Source organism: Myotis myotis, unplaced genomic scaffold (genome assembly GCF_014108235.1).
Source record: "Myotis myotis isolate mMyoMyo1 unplaced genomic scaffold, mMyoMyo1.p scaffold_m19_p_14, whole genome shotgun sequence".
Classification (NCBI taxonomy): Eukaryota; Metazoa; Chordata; class Mammalia; order Chiroptera; family Vespertilionidae; genus Myotis; species Myotis myotis.
Window position 1 is genome coordinate 11,551,951 of NW_023416318.1, and position 22,473 is coordinate 11,574,423.

Here is a 22,473-nt window from a genome sequence, read left to right on the forward strand (position 1 = left end):
AGAAACATCAATGATGAGAGAGAATTATTGATTGGCTGCCTCCTGCATGTCCCCTACTGGGGATCGAGCCTGCAACCCCAGGCATGTGCCCTTGACTGGAATCAAACCTGGGACCTTTCAGTGTGCAGGCTGATGCTCTATATCCACTGAGCCAAACCGGCTAGGGTGAGTGGTGCATTTTTAAAAAAATAATTTTTTTGATTTTTTAACAGTGAGGAAGGGAGAGGGATGGAGAATTAGAAACATCGATGGGAGAGAAACATCAATCAGCTGCCTCCTGCACAACCCCCACTGGGGATGCTCCTGCAACTGAGGTATATGCCCTTGACCGAATCGAACCCGGGACCTTTCAGTCCGCAGGCCAACACTCTATCCGCTGAGCCAAACTGGTTAAGGCAAGTGGAGCATTTTTTAACTGTAATTTTGATACACTTGGTTGATAGGGTTGTTCAAATTTTCTATATCCTAATAATTTTGTATTTGTCAATTGTTGACAGAGGAGTATTGAAATTGCCCATTATGATTGTGGATTTGCATAAGCTTTCTTTTCTGTTCTATGTGTGCTTTGACTCTCTCTTATTGGGTGCATACACATTTAGCATTTGTTACATCTTCCTGATGAACTAACCCATTTATTATTATGGAGGGTTCCTCTGTATCCCGGGTAATATTTCTTTTTCTGAAATATATGTTGTTTGGTATTAATGTAATCATTGCTGCTTTCTTTTTGTTTAATTTTTATATTGTGTCTTTAAAGTTTTTTGTCTAAAATATTTTATCAGGTTTTTTGAGATATATTCACATACTATTTAATTCATTCATTTAAAATGTACAATTCAGTGGTTTTTAGTGTATTCACAGAGTTGTGTAACAGTCACCACTGTCAATTTAAGAATGTTCTTAATCTTTCCAAAAGAAACTTTGAGTTTCTTAGACGTCACTACCCAATCCTCTTCTGGTCCCTGTCTTTCCTTGCCAGCTATGGGGAACCACTAATTTACTTTCTTTCTCTATAGATTTGCCTATTCTGGAATTTCATATAAATGGAATAGTACAATATGTGGTTCTTTGTGATTGGCTTTTTTCATTTAACATGTTTTCAAGCTTCATTCATGTTGTACTGTATACCAGTGCTTCATTTCTTTATATTGCTGAATAATATTTTATTATAGGGATATGAATTTGTGCACAGGTGGGATCCCTCTGGGTGGCCTGCAGGGATTGAGCCGAAACCCGAAGTCCAATGCCGCCTGCAGCTCCTGCCTGCTGCTCCGGCTCATCTCGGCCCCACTGTGCCTGCCGCAGGCTCGTGCCCAATCAGTCCTGATCAGGAGAGGCTCACGCTGCCACAACAGCGCTCTCCAGCCATGAGCCCTGAGTCTGGCACCCTCCCAAGGGGAGTGGCCTGTGGGATCGGGCTGAAACCGGCTGTCCAACATTCCCCCAGGGGTCCCGGATTGCGAGAGGGTGCCAGCCAGGCTGAGGGACCCCACTGGTGCATGATAGGGCCAGGGAGGGACTGCGGGAGGGCTCCAGGGCATGTCTGGCCCATCTCGCTCAGTCCTGATTGGCCGGACCCCAGCAGCAAGTTAAACTGCTGGTCAGAGCATCTTCTCCTTGGTGGTCAGTGCCCGTCATAGCGAGCTGTTGAGCAGCCTTAGCATGTCATTAGCATATTATGCTTTGATTGGTTTTCCCGTTGTTCTGTTGTTTGGCCTATTTGCATATTTCCCTTTTATTATATAGGATATCACATTTTATTTAGTTATTAGTTGATGAACATTTGTGTTATTTTCACTTTTTGGCTTTTCTGAGTAATGCTGCTATGGATTTTTGTTTATAAGTTTTTTTTGTGTGTGTGTGGAGATATGCTTTCATTTCTCTTGGTTATATACGTAGGAATAGAATTGCTAGATCATGTTTTAACTCTATGTTTAACAATTTCAGGAAGTGCCAGATTATTTTCCAAAGTAACTGTGCTTTTACCTTCCCCCCATATACCAGCAGCATGTGAAGATTTCTATTTCTGCACATCCCAGTCAGTACTTATTTTTGTTTGTCTTTTGATTATGGCCATCTTGGTGGGTGTGAAATAGTATCTTATTGTTCATCTTCACTTTTTTTATTTTTTTATTGATTTTTTACAGAGAGGAAGGGAGAGAGATAGAGAGTTAGAAACATCGATGAGAGAGAAACATCGATCAGCTGCCTCCTGCACATCCCCCACTGGGGATATGCCCACAACCCAGGTACATGCCCTTGACCGGAATCGAACCCGGGACCCTTCAGTCCGCAGGCCGATGCTCTATCCACTGAGCCAAACCAGTTTCGGCTCATCTTCACTTTTGAAAACTATTTTTGATGGGTATAGAAGTCTAAGTTTATAGATTAATTAGTTCTTAAAATGTCATTTCTTTGTCTTTTGGCTTATGTAGTTTTCTAAGGAGAGGTATGTGATCAGTCTTACATTTGTCTGTCTATTCTTAATGTGCCATTTCTCCATCTTTTGTAAAACTTTTGTCTTGCCCTGACCAGGTTGGCTCAGTGGATTGAGCATCGGTCTGCGGACTGAAGGGTCCCGGGTTCGATTCTGGTCAAGGGCATGTACCTTGGTTGCGGGCACATCCCCAGTAGGGAGTGCAGGAGGCAACTGAATCGATGTTTCTCTCTCATCGATGTTTCTAACTCTCTATCCCTCTCCCTTTCCCTTCCTCTCTGTAAAAAATTAATAAAATATAAAAAAACCCACTTTTGTCTTTATCATTTGTTTTCAGCAATTTGATTTTGATGCATGTGTGTATATATCCTACTTGTGTTTTGTTTAGCTTCTTGGATTTGTGGGTTTAATTTCCAGAAAATCTGGAAAAGGTTCAGATACTATTTTTTTCAAACATTTTTTTTTCTCCTTTTTCCATCCTTATCCTGGGACTTAAATTACATCTATGTTGGAACAGAGGATCTATTCTGTTTTTTACCCCTCATCTTTTTTCTCTCTGTGCTTTCCATGGTATAGTTTTTTGTTTTTGTTTTTATAATATATTTTATTGATTTTTTACAGAGAGGAAGGGAGAGGGATAGAAAGTTAGAAACATTAATGAGAGAGAAACATCAATCAGCTGACTCCTGCACACCCCCCACTGGGGATGTGCCCGCAACCAAGGTACATGCCCTTGACCGGAATCGAACCCGGGACCCTTGAGTCTGCAGGCCGATGCTCTATCCACTGAGCCAAACCGGTTAGGGCAACATGGTATAGTTTTATTGCTGTTTTCAAGTACACTGATTTCTCTTTTTTGCATTGTGTAAAAATTCCCATCCAGTGAAATTTTCATTTCAGAAAATATATTCCTTACATTTAGGAGTTCCATTTTTTAAAATGTTTAATTTCTCTTATGTTTATATTTTAAAATACAAGTATATAGCTCTACTCTCTGTTTTCATGTACTTCTTTGCTAGTTCTGTCACTTGGCATTTTGTATCTCTTTCTGCAGACTGCTTTTGTTTTTCCTAGTTATAGGTCTTTTTTGTTGTTGTTGTTCTTATCATGTCTAATAATTTTTGATTGCATAATGGACATTATATTATCTTGATGTGTCCTGATTTTGGGGGTGTTTTTTTTTTCCTTAGAGAGTGTTGGTCTTTGTTTCAGCAAATAGTTTAGTTGTTTGCAGGTTTGTTTAAACTCCGTTTTTAAGCTTTACTAGGCTTACCTTCATCAGGGATATTTCAGAGTAGTATTCATCTTCACTGAGTAACTCAGGAATCCTCAAGGACTCTTCAGCTTGGCTGTTTGAATATTTCTCGACCCTGTCTGAGCTCCTGGAAGTGTTTACCTTACATCTCCATGGTATCTGTCTCTGTCTCTGTCTCTCTCTTCTCCCATCTTCCCTCCCTTCCCCACTTTTTCTTCCTTCGTTTTGCCTGTCCATATGGAATTTCATTTTTCCTATGCCTGGCCTAGTACTTAGCAAACACTCAAGGGAACCCCTGTGTAAATTTCTGCATTTCTTTTCTGCATTCCTCCTTTTTTCTTTTTGAATTCTGCTGCACAACCTCAAGGTACATCAGCTTTCCTGAACTCTTCTGTCTGACTCCAATGCTGCTAAGCTGCTGGGTTCTGTTTGGGTTTTCTCTGACTTTGTCCATGATCTAGAAATCACCTTTTGATAGATAACTCAGATAATTATTAAGCTCACCTTATCAGTTTCCCTTTTTCAGAGATTGTATAGTTCTGTGTTACCTGAAGTCTACTATCTGAAAACAATTGTTTTATGTATTTTCACCAGTATTCTACTTTTTAAAAGTGGAAGTTCATGTCTGTTTCTTATTAGTCCTTCATAGCTGGAAGCATAGTCTGTTTTTTTTTAAAGCTGTAATTACTGATTATACTACTAGGTTTTATGTTCCCTAAGGAAAGATATCTGACCATCTTTCTATCTTTAGCTCATAGAAGGGATTAAATAGTTGTTAATGATGCTCTTTGATTAGGAAAGGTACTAATTTTCTGTGGTGAAAGTTTTTATTTCATATTCTTATCATACTATGAATTTTAAAAAATTGTGATCTGCTTTAAAAAATCACTGTTAGTCTGGCCGGTATGACTCAGGGTGGAGCTTCACCCTGTGGACCAAAGATCGTGGTTTGATTCCTGGTCAGGGCACATACCTAAGTTAGGGTTGCAGGCTAGGTTCCCAGGAGGCAGAGCTGATCAATGATTCTCTCTCATCATTGATGTTTCTATCTTTCTCTCCCTCTTCCGTCCTCTCTGAAATCAATAAAATATATTTTAAAAAAAGATCACATTAGAATTTTAAAAACCATTTTTGTGAAACAGTTCTGCACCATGGCAAGGAAGTACCAGCATTTAATTAGCCTAAAGTCTCTTCTCATGATAGTATTCGACCATGCCTAAATTATTCTGACTTTAGTTATTCAGTTTATAGAATTATTTTAGACCTCTTTTCCTGTTACCTTTCTTTTTATTCCCTTTTTAAATTTTATTTATTTTCTTTTTGCTCACATTACTATAAGGTAACCTGCATAAGGGGGAGAAGCGGATAGCTAGCACACATGCAAATAAAGCTTAGAATTTGTTTTTGATTCAGTTTTAATAATGTTTAGAGGTTGCCAAAGTAATGTCTAAATCTGGTTTTAGATTTCCATGGCTGTTGGAAATAGAATTATTTTTCTTTTGGTGTCTGCTATACAGGTGTTTAATTGGCTATCATTCTTTAACCTGTCACTGATATTTGAAATACACCAGAAATTTGTATAATCTTTTTGATCTGTTATAGGGGAACATGAATTTGATAGAGAAAAGACAATGGGGAAATAAGGTAACATTCTTTGTTGCCAGGAATCACTGGGTTTTATACTAATTAGCTTTGGTGGAGTTGACCAGATGTTTTCGGCATGCAGCCATGTGTCTCATCAGTGAATGTGTCTTGCAGGCAACATTGTTAGATTTTTCTCATTCTATAAACAATGTTCCAAAATATAACTAAACCCCAAAGTGTGTTTATCTTTTTGGCTTAATTTCTGGCTTTCTGTCCATTCTAAAGTTTCTCTCTAGAGGAATTGCATTTTATTGCACATAGCTTTTTATACCTAATTGTACTATAAACACCATTCTGTTTACACAAACCATGTGAATTGCACTGTTTTTGAGTCTGTAAAAATTTAATAAAACCAACCATTTCAGATTAAACTATAATTATATTTCTAAATTTAGAAGAAATAAATCTTTCTTCCCTCTATGTATTTGACCGGGCTGGACTAACTTTTTTATTTTTGGAACACACAAAGGAAAAACAACAAAAAATTAAAATAAAACCAATCTCTAATCTTTAGTTTGTGGTATTAAGTGCATTTGGGCAAGAAGAGAATTTCACTACTGTGAAATTCATTCTTAAAACCTAAAATAGGGCTGTAAGTACTTTATTTATAGATTTGGGATTGAATTTTTCCTATATAAATACATCATTGGAAATTAGGAAATTAAAAACATGAAGAAAATTATCAACCATAATGTTGCTATCCAAAGGAAAAAAATTATGGTTAACATTTTTGTATATATTTTTCTAGTCATTTTTCTATGTCCTTATGTTTGGGTATATTTAGTGATTATATAGTGCTGGGGTCCAACCCCAGCAGGTCCAGGGGTCCCCAAAGGTGTGGACAGAGTTGGCGAAGAAGGAAAGACACGGAGACAGCGTTCAGTTGATCAGCAGCCCAGTCAGGATCTCCAGCCAGGATCTCCAGCCAAGTTCTGGTCTGGATCTCCAGCGAAGTTCTGGTTAGGATCTCCAGCCAGGTTCTGTGTCCATGTTCTCTTGCTAGGTTCTCCAGGTTCTCCAGCCAGGTTCTGCAGCCAGGTTCCCTCGCTAGGTTCTCCAGTTTGGTTCTGTCCAGGTTCTCCAGCCAGGTTCAGTAGCCATGTTCCCTCGCTAGGTTCTCCATCCAGGTTCAGTCACCAGGTTCTAGTCAGGTTCTCTTGCCAATTTCTGTAGTCAGGTTCAGTGCAGGATCTTTTGCCATGTTCTCTCCAGCGAAGTTCTTCTGTCTGTGTAGGTTCCTTCTTCTAAGCTCTGTGTGTAGGTTCTGTGTTCTAAGTTCTGTGTTCTAAGTTCTGTGTTCTAAGTTCTGTGTCTTGCTGTCTTGTTACATCTGTATTTATACCAGTTGATTCAATCCTATCAATCTCTATTACAAAGGTTAGGGCGTTTCTTATCTCCATTCCAGGGAGTAAAGATTATGTAGCTTAAGCATGATTGTTCGTAGTTAAAGTGATTAATTACCTGCCTGGCACTTAGTTAAGAGGTTTTATTCCCTCCCTAACTTCAGGGGAAAATCCCTACCTGGGGAAACAACCTTTCTCAGAGACCTTGGTTAAAACACATAGTGCCAAGAAGGTGAGCAAACATATTAAGAACAGTATGCCATATATGCCAGGTCCCTTGAAACAGCAAACATGGACCGGCTCCCGGCAATATAGTTTATGCATGCATATATATTCATAATCTATACATGTATACATATTTATAATGTTGAAAAATGTTATGATTATACTTGTAAGTTTGGATTTTTTTAAAAAATTCTCAGCTGAGGGTATTTTTTTTAATTGATTCTTAGAGAGAGAGTGGAAGGGAAGGGGGAGGGGAAGAGAGAGAGAGAGAAACATCAATGTGAGAGAGACACATTAATTGGTTGCCTCTCGCCTGCACCCTGACCAGGGCCAGGGTTAGAACCTGCAATCCAGGTGCCCTTGACTGGGAATCGAACCTGAGACCCTTTGGTGCGTGGGCTGATACTCTAACCACTTAGCAGTACTGGCCAGAGCTATAAGTTCTGTTTTTGAAATAATTTTCATACAAAAGCATTATAAAAATTTTGCTATTTTATTAGTCTTTTACTATATAGGTCTATAGTACTGTGTCTAATTCCTTGTTATTTGACATCTAGATTAGTATTTTTATTTGTTAATATAACTATTTCAAGAAACTTATGCATCTAATTTGTGTTTGTTTATTTTTGAAATGTAGCTGTTTAGAGTACTTGTGTTGGTAAAATTCTTCATTGAAAACTTGTATCATTAGTACAAATTTGTTTACCAGCAGGCCGTGAATTATCATTTATTGAAATCCCTGAAAATGTTACCCATGATCTTTTAAAAAATATTTATCAGTTTGAGTGACAAATTATGTTTTTGATTTGGATTTATTAACATATCAGTTCAACTTCTTTTTTCAGATATGGGCCTTCTAAAAAATTCTTTTAAGACTTTTCTTGTTCACTGCTTTTAAAAAAGCTTAAGTGTATATGTTGCAGATAATCTTTACCAGGTTGTTGTTTTCTCTTTATTCTTTTAATGCATAGCTTATTTTGTTTTTACCTTGTCACCTTTATTATTTTCTTATGCTTATGGAAGCTTTTCTTCCTGTTAGATAAATACTGTCCCTTTATCGTTATGAAATATTTCTCTGTATTACAGCAATATTTATTGTCTTAAACTATTTTCTGTTATACTAACATAGCTATTTAAGCATTTTTATGATGACTTTTTGCATGGTATATCTTACTTTTTCTGCTTTGTAACTTATTTGTTTCTTAGAATTTAAAGTATGTTTCTTATAGACAACATATAATCATATCATGCTCTTTAAATCCTTTCTGACAATGTCTGCCTTTTAGTTGGAGTGTATGTAATTGTTGATATGGTTGGATTTTGCTCTTTTGTTTTCTGTGTTTTTCATGTCTTTTTTGTTCTTCTGCTTTCTCCCTTTTTTGGTGTTCAATAATTTTTAGTGTGATATTTAAAAATACACCTGTTAATTTTTTAATGATTATTTTTGAGTTATTTTTTTAGAGGCTGCTCTATGGATTATAATCTGTATCTTAATTTATTACAGTCTACTTTAGGTCATTGGTGGTACAATTTTGGTATAATGTAGTGGCTTTGCTTCAACTTAGCTCCATTTCTTCCTTCCTCTTTTGTACTATTTTGCCATATATATTATATCTACATATTTTATAGAGTCTGCAATGCAGTGTTATAATCATTGCTTTAAAAATCTTTTCATGAAATTGAAAGAAAAGAGAAGAATATTTTTTTATTATAATTTACTTGTCTTTTAATGCATATATTTATTAATTGTTAATAATTTGAGATTTTCCATGGATGTTTTTATTAAAAAAGTTAATACTGTATTTGTCTTAATGTACAGGCTAGAAATTTTGCCTGAGGAATATATCTGTGACCCTAAAACAGACTGAATTGAGCTAAAGGTGATATAATTCCTTTTATAGGCATTACCCTGCACTGAAAACTCTGGAACATCTAGAGCATACCTATCTGCCTCAAGTGAGCCACTATCGATTCTGCAAGGTGATGGTGGATAATATCCCTAAGCTTCGTGAAGAAATTAAGGATGTCTCCATGTCTGATCTCAAAGACTTTCTGGAGAGTATCCGCAAGCATTCAGACAAAATTGGAGAGACTGCCATGAAGCAAGTAGGTCTTGGGTTTATGACAGGTTGGGCAATGACTTTGCAAGTGTTTTGTTAAATTCTTATGCTTTGTGTCTTAATTATTTCTTGTCATTTTAGGGAAGTCCTTCATCTTTCTGGGAACACACAATTAAAAAATGTGTTATATTTTCTTAACAGAGAAAGGAATTAATTATATATATATATTATATATATATATATATATATATATACACACACACACACATATATATATATATAATTTTTTTTTTCTGTGTGCATGTTCAGTAACTACTGATTGATTGTAATGATTTATATTGGGGCTTAGATGAGGTTTTTGTTTTTTGTTTGTTTGCTTGTTTGTTTTTAAATACTACCTTTGGCTTTGGATATGATTTGAAGCCCAAGATTTTTAAAAGTTCTCTTTCTAGTTAATGAGCAAATTTGTGCTGCAGGTATTTTTGGTTGATTATTTACTGTGTAAGCAAACTGTCATGTTATAGATTTGAATATTTCTGTAATTTTTATTTCTGTATCATTGGGTGTCAATGAAAAAGGCCTATGGGAAATGCTGTGAATTATGATCATAGAAGGGATTTATTTACAGCTTATAAATTAACAAATATATTAGAAATCTTTAGATTTTTTTCCTTTAATTTCGTCATCTTTAAGTCACCAACACCACAAGAAGTATCTGGATTTTTTTTGTATTATGAATAAAAGAGCAGGAATGATTTGCAGTGCTACTTGCTTTTTTGAAATATAAGTCACATTGATTTTATTAAAATTTCTTAGTATACCTTATGATGTAGCCTGCAACAATAAATAGAGGATTCATTTGTTTATGGAAAGTTTTTTTTTTAAATTTTTTATTCTGCCTACAACTGTGTTCTTGAAGAAGTCATTTGTGGTTCCTATTCTGTGAGGAAGGAGGGAGCGGGCCATGTTTGGGTCATATGCTAACCTCTCAGATGTCTGTCTGATTCTGCAGAGGAGATTTGCCTATTGAGAATCCCTTTCCTAAGGGAATACATATATTCATTTCCGTTTCTTCTTTTTAATTTTGTCAGTGTTACATTTTGCAGAGTGGAAAGTTTAAAACTAATTGATGGTAAACCTGGTAGAAATAATGATATCATATCTGTTTTTAGTGATGAAGAAACAAAAGTAATCATTGAAACTATACCTTTGTACTGCTGGTTGACTTTTTTTTTTTTTTTTTAATTAAATCCTCATCCAAGGATATGTTTCTGTTGATTTAGAGAAGGAAAGAGAGAGAGAGAGAGAGAGAGAGAGAGAGAGAGAGAGAGAGAGAGAGAGAGAGAAGAGAAGAGAAGAGAAGAGGTAAACATTGCCTCCTGTGCTCACTCTAACTGTTTTGCACTCGCAACCCGGGTATGTGCCCAGACTAGGAATAGAATGCTCCAACCACCTGAGCCAGGCCAGGGCATGGGTGATGTTTTGAGTATAGGAATAAAGGTATCTTGTAAGATAAATCTTTATTGTAGTTGACTAATTTTTCCTAAACTTTCAGAATATAGGAGAGTATAGTACAAAGCCACTGTGGAAGCTTCCTTTTTAAATGTTTCCTTTCTTTGGGGTTTGCTTGAAAAATTAACTTGACTTCCTTATTGATAAAAGAGAGGATTCCATGAAGATTATTATTTAATTTAATGTGAGATTACTTGGTACCTTTATTCATCTGTAGAAATTAAGGCCCAGGGCAGAGAAGTGACTTGCTCAAGTTTAGACAACTTGTAAAGGTCAGATTTTATAGTAGAATTCAGGTTAGATTGAGGTGAATTTGTCTACTGTGGCACTCTATGTAAAAGGTTACTGTTAGCTATATTTTTGTCATCTAAAGAAATGTTTTGTGAATTCAGGACTTTTAATTAACTGATAATCCTTCATTCTTCCAATAAAACTTTCATCACCCTATAGCTATTTTGCATATGTTATTATCCTATGTTATAGTATATACTAGTGGCCCAGTGCACGAAATTCATGCACATTAAAAGGGAATTAGAGGAAATACTTTAATATTGCTATTTGCCCTTTCTCTATAAATAGAAGTGTCAGAGATGAAAGAAAATTAGTAAAATGTATATGAAAATCTTCATCCTGTCAGAGTCTGGGGTATGCCGCGGGACCCAGAGTCAAATCCCCGCCCACCCATGTGCACCTCAAAATCACGTGAGACCCAGCCCCGGCCAGCCCCACCCCCATCAAGGCCTGCCGGGTGGGTGGCGCAGCCTCAGGTCCCCTGGCCCAGTGCTGGGCAGGGGGAGCAGCCTCAGGTCCCCAGTGAAGCCCTGTTGGGTGGTGGGGTGCAGCCTCAGGTCCCCCAGCCTGGTGCTGGGCGGGGGGGGGCTGTAGCCTCAGGTCCCCCGGTGTACCCTCAGGTCCCCCAGCCCAGCACCAGGGCAGGGGGCGCGGCCTGAGGTTCCCCGGCCTGATGCTGGGGTGGGGGGCGTGGCCTGAGGTCCCCCATCAATCCCCACCAGGTGGGCGAGCGCAGCCTCAGGTCCCCTGCCCCGGCCTGGTGCCACGCAACCTCAAGTCCCTGCTGACCGCTCATTACGGCTCGTTACGGTTACCCTGCCTCCGCTGTGGGTGCAGCCATCTTGTGATGGTGTGATGGAGTGAGGGTTAATTTGCATATCACCGCTTCATTATATGGGATAAGATCCTTGAATAAAGATGTCATGCACCTTTTAAAATCCTATATAATAAAAGGCTAATGTGCAAATCAACCAAATGGCAGAATGACTGGTCGCTATGATGCACACTGACCACCAGGGGGCAGATGCTCAATGCAGGAGCTACTCTTTGGTGATCAGTGCACTCCCACAGTGGGAGTGCTGCTCAGTGCTGCTCACGGCTGGCGAGCGCAGTGGCGGTGTTGGGAGCCTCTCCTGCCTCCGCGACAGTGCTAAGGGTGTCCAACTGATGGCAGTCGGACATCCCCTGAGGGCTCCCGGACTGCGATAGGGCACAGGCTGGGCTGAGGGACTCCCCCCGCCCTGAGTGCCCGAATTTTGTGCACAGGACCTCTAGTCTTCTGTAATACTCAAATGCTAAGGAAAGTAGGTGGGAGAGAAACTGCCATGTACTTTGTAGATAATGGTCAATAAATTTTTGTTTCAATTCATGGAAGTTGGAAAAGGAGAGTAAATGGTTTAATTATCATTTTATGTCAAGCCCAAAATAGTTTTTCTGATGGTTTTCTTCACAATGGTGACTTAAGTACTCTTTCCACTATGTTTCCTGTGCCATCTTTAATATGACTTTGAAGATTACTGCAGAAGGGGAAAGACCAAGGAGTGTTACGTTTGGGGGGGATTTAAGGGCTAGGCATGGATGCAGCACATTATCACTTCTACTCACATTTCATTGGCCTGAACTTAATTATATGGCTATACTGACCTGCAAAGGAGGCTGGGAAAGGATATCTGATTGTTTCTAAGAGGAGAAGGACACAGGTTTGGTAGATAATTGCTAGTCTCTGACACAGTCAACCCTTCTGGTTATCAAATATCTCTTCACTCTTCCTTGGACTTTTTCTAAGAGTGGCAACCCAATATCCCACCCAGTCACTGCCTCCATCTCAAAGTCTAGTATCTTCCAGAGATACTCAACATTCTCCATGAGATCCATATATGTCTCTTCAAGGGCTGGTGACCAGGAACTAGGATGACAAGTTTTCTGGACCTGCGTCCCCTACCATCCCCAATTTATAAGAAAAAAAAAACCAAAAATAGAATAACTACAACAAAAACTCCCATGTTGAAAAGGGAATAATGGGAGACACACAGTATGACCTGCTTCATAGAAAATAATGTAATCCTTTTGGGTCAGCGTTGGGAAATCATTTCACCTTGGTAGTGAGGGAACTTCTTGCATAGATGTTGACTTCTTACCCATTGCTCTCCTGGGCTCCTGGCTGCACACTGCTTTTTCTTTTCTTTTCTTCTTCTTCTTCTTCGTCTTCTTTTTTTCCCTATGTGCTCCATCTATATTTATATCTACAACTTAGTTCTTCCTTCTCTCCTTCTTTCCCTCCCTAATTTCCTTCCTTCCTCTGCTTGCTTTCTGCTCCTGCAAGTGTAGGGGCCTGGAAGTTGTTTTAAGGCTATGAACAGTCAAAATTTATTTAGTCCAGATTTATGGGGTTTTGACATGCTAGTTATCTCAAAATTTAGTAGGCCTTTGATCTGTTTCCTTCTAACAGGTGCTATGTGGACATCATACCCAGTGTCAGGTACTATGTGGACATCATTTCTAAATATAATTTTCAGGAACTTTTTTCTTCTCCCTTGTTTGGTGATAAAGTGGAGGTGGGGTAGGATAGCCCTTGCCTCATGTCACCTTCTTACATTAGTGCTTTGTTTTGAAGCTCTATGAAATAATGTGTTGGGAGACTATACCTGAATCTGATCTTTGCCTCAGGATTGAGTCACTTTGTTCAACTAGAAGTCTTCTAGGGATTTTCTTCCTCAAACACTTACTTTTTTTTTCTTCCTCTTACTGTTTAGGATCTATATGTGTTTAGCTTTATAACCCTCTGAGGCCGAGTTTCTGGACTTCTATTCCCTATAAGTTCATTTTGCAAATCAGTAAGTTCTTTTCTATGCTCATCTTTTTTTTCTATTTTTTTTTAAAATTCTTTCCCAAGGATATTTTTTTCTATTAATTTCTCAAGAGAGTGGAAGGGAGGGAGGAGGGGGAGAAAAAGAGAGAGAGAGAAACATTGCCATGAGACACATCGATCGGTTGCCTCCTGCACTCACCCCTACTGGGGTTGGGGAACCTGCAACCAAGGTACCTGCCCTTGACTGGGAATTGAAACTTCCACCCTTCTGTCTGTGAGTCAATTCTATAACCACTGAACAAACTGGCCAGGGTATGCTCATCTTTTTAAGTAATACCTTGTTAAAGCAGAAAGTAAATGCCAATATACACTGTGACTATGACTGCCCGTTCACTTATACAGCTGCTGTAGGCACATGGTGTGCTTTTTCATTTGTTACAGGTTTCAGTTTTCCCAATTGTCTCGTCACATTATTACAGGGCTCTCTAGGCTTTTGATTTGTGAAATATATATTCTTGCTGCCTACTGTCTGATCTCTAAATTAATGCCTTTTATTTTAAGGTGTTTTTTGTTGTTGTTATGGCCACACTGTTCTTCCAACACCAGTTTCTGTTTTCCTTAAATAATGCTGCCTGCTATTGTAGCTAAGCTTCAAAATCTCACCATAGAAGTTTTATTTTTAGCTCATGTAAAGTCTAAAATGGATGTTCTGGTAGGGTGGCACTGTTCCAAGTGATCTTCAAGGATCCAGGATTCTTCCAACTTGTGGCTTTACCACTTCAACCTGTGGCTTTCAAGATTACAGCAGTAGGGAAAAGAGTAATAAATAATACTTGGAGGTTTATTATGGACCAAGCTTGTAAGCGATCCATATCACTTCCGCCAATATCACATTGGCTATAGCTTACACACTGCAAATGAGGCTTGGAAATACAATCTATCTGTGTGACCAGGAGGAAGAGGAAATAGGTTTGGGAATAGCTAGCTAGTCTCTGTTACAACCTGCTATTATATAGCCTAGAAAATACTTGTCTTCCATGTCTCTTGCCTATTTTCTTCACAGTTTATCTCTGACATTTCCCCTACATGTTTGTTTCCCTTCAGATTTATTAATTCAATTTTTAGCATTGTCAATGCTGCTATTAAAAATTTTATTCTTGCCCTAGCTGGTTTGGCTCAGTGGATGGAGCATCGGCCTGCAGACTGAAGGGTCCCAGGTTCAATTCCCATCAAGGTAACATGCCTGGGTTGCGGGCTTGATCCCCAGTGTGGAGCATGCAGGAGATAGCCGATCAATGATTCTCTCTCATCATTGATGTTTTTTTTCCTCTCTTTTCTTCTCCCTTCCTCTCCAAAATCAATAAAAACATATTTAAAAATGTTTTAATTTTAATTTTTAGTTCAGCAACCAAAGTTTTGATTTTAAAGAGTTTGTTCTTATCTTTTTTTTTTTTTTTTTTGAAGCCTTCTTTAGAATCATATGAGAAAGCGTATGAAAGTCTTATTTATATTGATAGTTGGCTGGGTGCCTCCAGAAATTATGTAGGTGAATATGGGTTGCTATAGTAACCCATGAGGTGGGCTTTGTCCTTGGTACAGTGGAATGATAGAGGCAGTTAGTAAACTGATTTGTCTTTGTGATACACCAGGCCAAAACAAACTACTAGAAGGTTTCCACAATAATTAAGCTTTAATGAGCAAATTAGGTTTCATACTTTTATTTGAGATTATAACTTATTTTTTATTGATTTCAGGGAGGAAGGGAGAGGGAGAGACAGAGATAGAAACATCAATGATGAGAATCATTGATTGGCTATCTTCTGAATGCCCTGTACTGGGGATTAAGCCTGCAACCCAGGCATGTGCCTTGACTGGGAATTGAACCAGTGACCTCCTGGTTCATGGCTCGAAGCTCAACCCCTGAGCTACACGGCCAGGCCTAAACTGTACCGTTTTAGTTTGCCTTTGGATGTAGGAAACAATGGTATAGTCTGCTTTAATATGATATCTAGGTGAAAGTGTCTGCGTCTTCCACCTGTCTTTCAATATGCCTGGAAAGCTGCACAAAGGTAAGAAAATGTGCAGTTATGATAACTAGGTTAGAAGTTCAATCATTTAGCAAAATTTGAGGAGACATTTTAACATTGTTCATTCTACTTTTTTTTATTCTACTCTCTTATTACCAATTGAATTTTAGGTTAAGCAGTTGTTTTTATTTTAAAAAAATCTTTCATGTTCTGAGATATATATATTTAAAATGGTATTGGATTGAAAGCACCTATGGGTTCTGCCATGGAAACAGAGCCATCTTTAAAGCAGGCAGAAAAAACCTTTCTTTTATCTTATCCCATTTTCAATGTTGACTGTCCTTCAGTGCGTTTCCTAAATAATGTGCGTATCAGATTTGGAATTACCATTTCAGCTTGAAGAGATTTTATTTTAAAAAAAAAGTCTAAAGAAGTTCTTTCTTAATTGTCTATTGTTTTCTAGTTCCTTTGGAAATTTTTTTCTGTAATTCACTTATGGAATTGATTTGTACAGGAGGGAAGTTCTGTATTTCTTATTCTGATTAGTTTGCATTAAGCTTTGTGAGACTAAATAACATTTATAATGTAAACATTCTTGGCTAGGTTGATTTCTGTGTGAGGCCCTTTAATGAAGGGAAGGATTTATTTACTTTAAAAATTCTAACTTAGGTTTGCCAAATTATATGAGTTATATAACTGATGTTTAGGCAAGGAACTGGTTCCATAAAAGAAATTGAAAGCTTCCAGCCATTCTTTCTTTAGTAACTAGTTTTAAAGAAACTGACCCTTGGGTGAGGTTAGTTGTCACTATGGTCCTTTACACCTTATACTTTATTTGGTTAAGTGTTGATTAGAGCAAAATGTACTCTTTTATTTATTGTGTAGACTATCTTTTGACTTAGATCTGGCACAGAATTACTAACCGAGTTCACACAGAACATGTAATGACTGCCAAGGAAAAGCAATATTGTTGAAACCTCTTTTGTGCTGGATGTTGCAACACTTCCACAGAATATGGCCTTTGGAGTCAAAGAAGTTGGTATTTAGTTGGTCTGGTATTCTTGGATTAACTTTATATTCACTTTTCTTCTTAATTTTGGTATTTATTTCTCCTTGCTTTTTGCTGATATGGTAGATGTAAGGTGGAGGACTATGAGAGCTGCTTTATAATAAGGATTCTTGAAGTAGGCAGCAATTAGAATAGCTATGCTAGATAGTATGATTTTTTTTCCTGTTAAGTAATGACAGTTAGAAGAAAACTCAGTCATAAACTACTAGAAAAAGTGGATAACAACCCAATTTTTAGTGTTTTGCAGAACCCCCAGGTCTTAAAAATTAGCAGCATCAGGTTCTTCTGGGAAAGGGGGTAAAATCAATGCCCAAAGAGAAGGATTGGTTGAATGTCTATTTCAAAAGCAGTTAAGACAACTGATTTCTTCTCTAGCTATTCCCTAGCAGTCAGCTGCCTTATCTCAGCTCTAGCAGAAGACCAGAGAGAACAGATGCAAGTTGAGGGTAGGGTTACCAAACTGAAAACAGTGAAAGTTTATATGCTAAGTATTGAGATTTATCCTCAATCTCACAGCTCTCTTCTGATTTGGTTCCCAGAACTCTGATAGCCAGGCTTAAATCCTTCAAGTGTGAGATTGTAAGGTACTCTGAATAATATGATGAGTCCAAGAGAAATGTCCTAAAGATGTGTCCCATGGGTAGACCCCAACAAAATGGACAAATCAGATCTCTCTCGAGTCCACAGTTGACCAGACTGATGTACATGCACAGAACTTTCAGTCAGCTTTTTAGCTTCCCAATTTAAAATATAAACAGACAGTAAAGGGTTACAAGACATTTAAGAAGAGCTCTAACATGAAAGAGGTCAGAACAAACACGTAGATATTTTACAAGAAGAGGAAAACCAAAAAGGCAAACCAAAACAAACTGTCATCAATAGTAGCATTAAAGAAGTGAGGAAGTAAATTACATGCAAAAAAGAACAGAATGCTACATAAAAGGAAGAATGTAGAGAACAAAAAGAATGTTTAGAAATTAAAATTATGATAGCAGAAACCACTTAATGGGGGTTTGGAAAACAAAGTTGAAAAATATCTTCCAGAGAGAAAAGTAGAAAGAAAAAAAGGTGGAATATGGGAAATATAAAATCTATAAGAATACTAAGGAGTCATTCAGGAGATCCAGCATTTGATGCTAGGGATTCTAGAGAAAGAAAATGAACAAAAGGAATTCAATCATAGAAATAATATGGGAAAAATTCCCAGAATTCCAAGACATGAGCTAACAGATTAAAAGACTCACAAAATAACCAACAGAAGGGATGAAAACAGACTTACATTAAGGCATGTTCTGAAATCTCAGAAGCCAGAGGACAAAGAGAAAAAAAATCCTGAATGCCTTTAGAGAGAAAAAACAGGTCACATACAAAGATTTGGTGTCAAAATTATTTTAGACAATACTGGAAGCTATACTGTAAGCTAAACTGAAATGGAGCAGTGTCTTTAAAGTTCTAAGGGAAAATGATTTCCTTAGAAATCATATTTCCATATGTAACCACAATACCAAGAAGGTGTGAGGGTACAAGTATTTTCAGTAATGAAAGGCCTGAAAAGTTTACTTTCCATGAACAACAACCAAAAAGTACCTGATATATTCAGGACATAGATAATCCAATAGAGGACAAAGGCAGATAGATTTCCTAAGATGCTGGGTAAGGGAGGCAGTTGGTTGACAGTGGAGTAGCTGGGCAGAAAGTACAACTAGCACAGCCTAGAGCATTTTAGAAGTTTTAAAACATATTCCTACGAAGATGAATATGATAGAACTAGAGACCCGGTGCATGAAAATTCATGCTCTGGAGGGGGGTCCCTCAGCCTGGCCTGCCCCCTCTCATAGTCCAGGAGCCCTCAGGGGCCGGAGGAAACCTGGCCATTAGGGGAAGGCTACATCCCATCACACCTCTGCTGCTGCCACTGCTGGCAGCACAAGCCTCGGCCGGCCCTGGTTACCTGAGCCTCGGGTGGCTCTGAGCGGCTGGGCAGCTGCCATCTAAGACTTGCCTGCACCTTGGGCTGGCCCTGGGCGGCTGGGGGGCTGAGGATGGGTCTGGCCGCACCGTGTGCCTGCTGCCCCCCTGGCTGAGCTAAAAGGACTGTGGGACTCCAGTGGCAGGAGCAAGGAGCGGCTGGAGCTGCCGGGGCTGAGGGGACTGGGCACCGCCATCTTTGTGATGGTGTGATGGTCAATTTGCATATTCCATCATTATAAGATAGGATATTGGATATATTTATGCATATTAAGAGGATATTTAGATAGTTGGGAAGAATTTGGGAACAAAGTAATGATAAGTACATAGAAAACTTAGCAAACATATACATAAGGAAAAACAAAACTGTGTAAGGAACGAAAAGTGATTGTAGTATCTTGCATGGCTTGACTGTGAATTGCATTTATATAGTTACTAGAGGCCTGATGCATGAAATTTGTGCAAGAGTAGGCCTTCCTTCCCCTGGCTGCTGCCACCGGCTTCCCTCTAGCACCCGGGACCCAGGCTTCCCTCCGGCTGCCGGCAGGCACCCGGGACCCTGGCTTTCCTCTGGCCACTGGCAGAAGCCTGGGACCTGGGCTTCCCTTGCAGCCCTGGCTTCATCCAGAATGTCACCCGGAAGGATGTCCAGTCTAATTTAGCATATTATGCTTTTATTATTATAGATAATAATTAAATACTAAAAGTTAATTATCAAAGTAATTCATTTATTTATCTTTGTTTTTGAGAGATAGGTTAATGTACACTGTGCAGATGTGTGGTACTGGTGTGTTATGTCTGTGAATGAGACCTAAATCCTCATCTTCCCTGTTGGAAAATCAGTGCTTAAAGGTACTGCTTAAAAGTACAAAAACAAAACAAAACAAGACACAAAAACACAATAATAGTCAAAAGGCAGAAGCAACCTAAGTGTTCATTGACAGATAAATGGATAAATAAAATGTGTTAAACAAATTCAATGGAACAATTTTTCAGCCTTAAAATAGAAGGGAATTTGGACACATGCTACAACATGGTTGACCCTTGCAGACATTGTGCTAAGTGAAATAAACCAGGCACAAACGAATGAATACTGTATGATTCCACTTATGTGAGGTTCTTGAAGTAGTCAATTCATAAAGACAGAAAGTGGAATGATGGTTTCCAGGGGCTGGGGAGAGACGGGATGATAAGTTAGTGTTTAATGAGTACAGAGTTTCAGTTGGGGAGGATGAAGTTCTGAAGATGGATAGTGATGATGGTTGTATAACAGTATGAATGTGCCTAATGCCACAGAATTGTACACTTACAAAGAATTAAAAAGGGAAAATTTATGTTACATATACTTATCACAATCATAAAACTAAAAAACCCACCAGGCATTAGCACATATAACCATGTTGTATAGAGATAAAGAGGTAAGCATCAAAAGAGTAGTTACCTTTTGGAGTAAATAGGAGAGGAGGAAACTGTTGTTTCTCATAATAAACTCTATAGAACTATTTGACTCTGTACGACTTGGCTATGCATGGCTTTTCATGAATAATTTGGATAAATCTATTGATCAAAAAAAGAAGAAATATAAGTTGTCTGATTTGGAATATGAATCCTATCTAATAAAAGAGAAACATGGTAATTAGCCGTACGTCTGCTACCCTTCCCATTGGCTAATCAGGGCGATAAGCAAATGAACTGCCAGCCAAGATGGCGGCCGGCAGCCCGGCAGCTTGAAGCTAACATGAGCCTTGCTTGCTTCAGTGACAGAGGAAACCAACCCCGCTTGCCTTGCCGCCCTCTGAGCTTGCAGTTTGAAACATTGTTACAAATATAGAAGCTAAACAAAACCCCAGAAACCTGCTTTCAGCCAGCCGGGATCTCAGAACTGGAGTTGATACAGTGTTTCGATTATAGAACCCAAATAAACCAGATACCTGCTTTCAGCAGCAGAGGCCTCAGAGCTGGAGCCAGAGCTGAAGCTGGCCCAGAATAAAAAAGAAAAAAAAAGAAAAAAAGGAGTGGTTGGGAGCTTCAGTCACCCGCCAGCCTAAAAACAGCCCTCAGCCCCTCACCCAGACTGGCCAGGCACCCCAGTGGGGACCCCCACCCTGAAGGGGGTGTGACCAGCTGCAAACAGCCATCATCCCCTCACCCAGGCTGGCCAGGCACCCCAGTGGGGACCCCCACCCTGATCCAGGACACCCTTCAGGGAAAACCAGCCAGCCCCCACCCATGCACCAGGCCTCTATCCTATATAGTAAAAGGGTAATATACCTCCCAGCACCGGGATCAGCGGAGCCGAGAGGCCTCCCAGCACCGGGATCAGCGTGACAGGGGCCAGCGCCCAAACCCCCTGATCGCCCTGCGGCTCTGTGTGTGACAGGGGGTGGGGCCACAACCTCCCTATCCGCCCTGCTCTGTTCGTGACAGGGGAAGGCGCCCCAACCCCCTGATCAGCCCTGCTCTGTGCCTGATAGGGGGGAGCTCCCCAACCCCCTGATCGCCCTGCGGCTCTGTGTGTGACAGGGTGCGGCGCCCCAACCCCTCCCTCCCCCCCCATGGGCCCTGCTCTGTGTGTAATGGGGTAGAGCCATAACCTCCCCATCGGCCCTGCCCTGAGTGTGAGAGTGGCGGCGCCCCAACCCCCTGATCGGCCCTGCTCTGTGGGTGATAGAGGGTGGCGCCTCAACCCCCTGATCCGCCCTGCTTTGTGTGTGACAGGGGCGGTGCCCCAACTCCCCTATTGGCCCCACTCTGTGAGTGACAGGGGGGAGCTCCTCAACCCCCTGATCGGCCCTGTTCTGTGCGTGATGGGGGAGCTCCCCAACCCCCTGATGGGCCCTCCTCTGTGTGTGACAGGGTACGGAGTCCCAACCCCCCTGATTGGCCCTGCTCTGTGCGTGACATGGGGTGGCACTGCAACCTCCCCATCGACCCTGTCTTGAGTGTGACAGGGGGCGGTGCCCCAACCCCCCAATCAGCCCTGCTCTGAGCTCGACCAGGGGCTGCACCTAGGGATTGGGCCTGCCCTCTGCCACCCGGGAGCAGTCCTAAGCCAGCAGGTCGTTATCTCCCGAGGGGTCCCAGACTGCGAGAGGGCACAGGCCGGGCTGAGGGACCCCCCCCCCCCCCCACCAGTGCTCAAATTTTTGTGCACCGGGCCTCTAGTATATATATATGTGTGTGTGTGTGTGTGTGTGTGTGTGTGTGTCTGTATGTATATATATATGTATAGTGGGAAAAATTTAGTGTACAAAGGAAGAGTGCTCTAAGAGATTATTTATAGTAACCTTTGCACTATTGGTTTTCTTTTCTGCTTTATAGGGGTAATTGAGCAGTCTTCAGTCCTCTGATTCATAGATGTAACAAGATGGAATTAGAGTTATGTGTAAATTAAATTAAGGTCCATTCAATTCTTTGTTATATTGTGTGCCTTATTAAAGAAGAGAACAGATAAATTTGGTAGAATGGGCAACAAAGCAAATGTTTTTTTTATAATGTAAACATTTTGAAGGTGTTGAAAATTTGTGATAATCAGAGTGATCTCTTTCCTTTGCCTTATATTCTTAAGATAAATATTTACCTGTGTTCAGAAGAGAATATGAGTTCTTCAGCACCCTCTTTTAGTTGCAAAATAAATGTTACACTCTCCCACACCTGCCACTACTACAGGTCCACGCCCTGATTTCGTGCTTGGGCATGTGCTCTGATGAATGAGTTGTCCGTACTGCTGCAGGAGAAGATTGGGAAAGAGGGAATTAGAAGAACAATGAAGGAAAATAGTGCTGATAGGCTAGCCTTCATAAAATTGGCTAGGCCTCAGAATTTTGTGGGAG

The 22,473-nt window shown here is 39.8% G+C and overlaps 1 protein-coding gene across 6 annotated transcripts in view; it reads left to right on the top strand.

The window, feature by feature from the left end:
• The window catches only part of EXOC6B (exocyst complex component 6B), a 537,234-nt gene that overhangs the window by 90,672 nt on the left and 424,089 nt on the right, over positions 1-22,473 (top strand). For all 6 annotated transcript variants that reach the window (XM_036334133.1, XM_036334135.1, XM_036334136.1 and 3 more), the window contains one exon: positions 8,806-9,010. In XM_036334133.1, the coding sequence (XP_036190026.1) occupies positions 8,806-9,010 (205 nt within the window). The remainder of the gene's footprint in view (positions 1-8,805; positions 9,011-22,473) is intronic.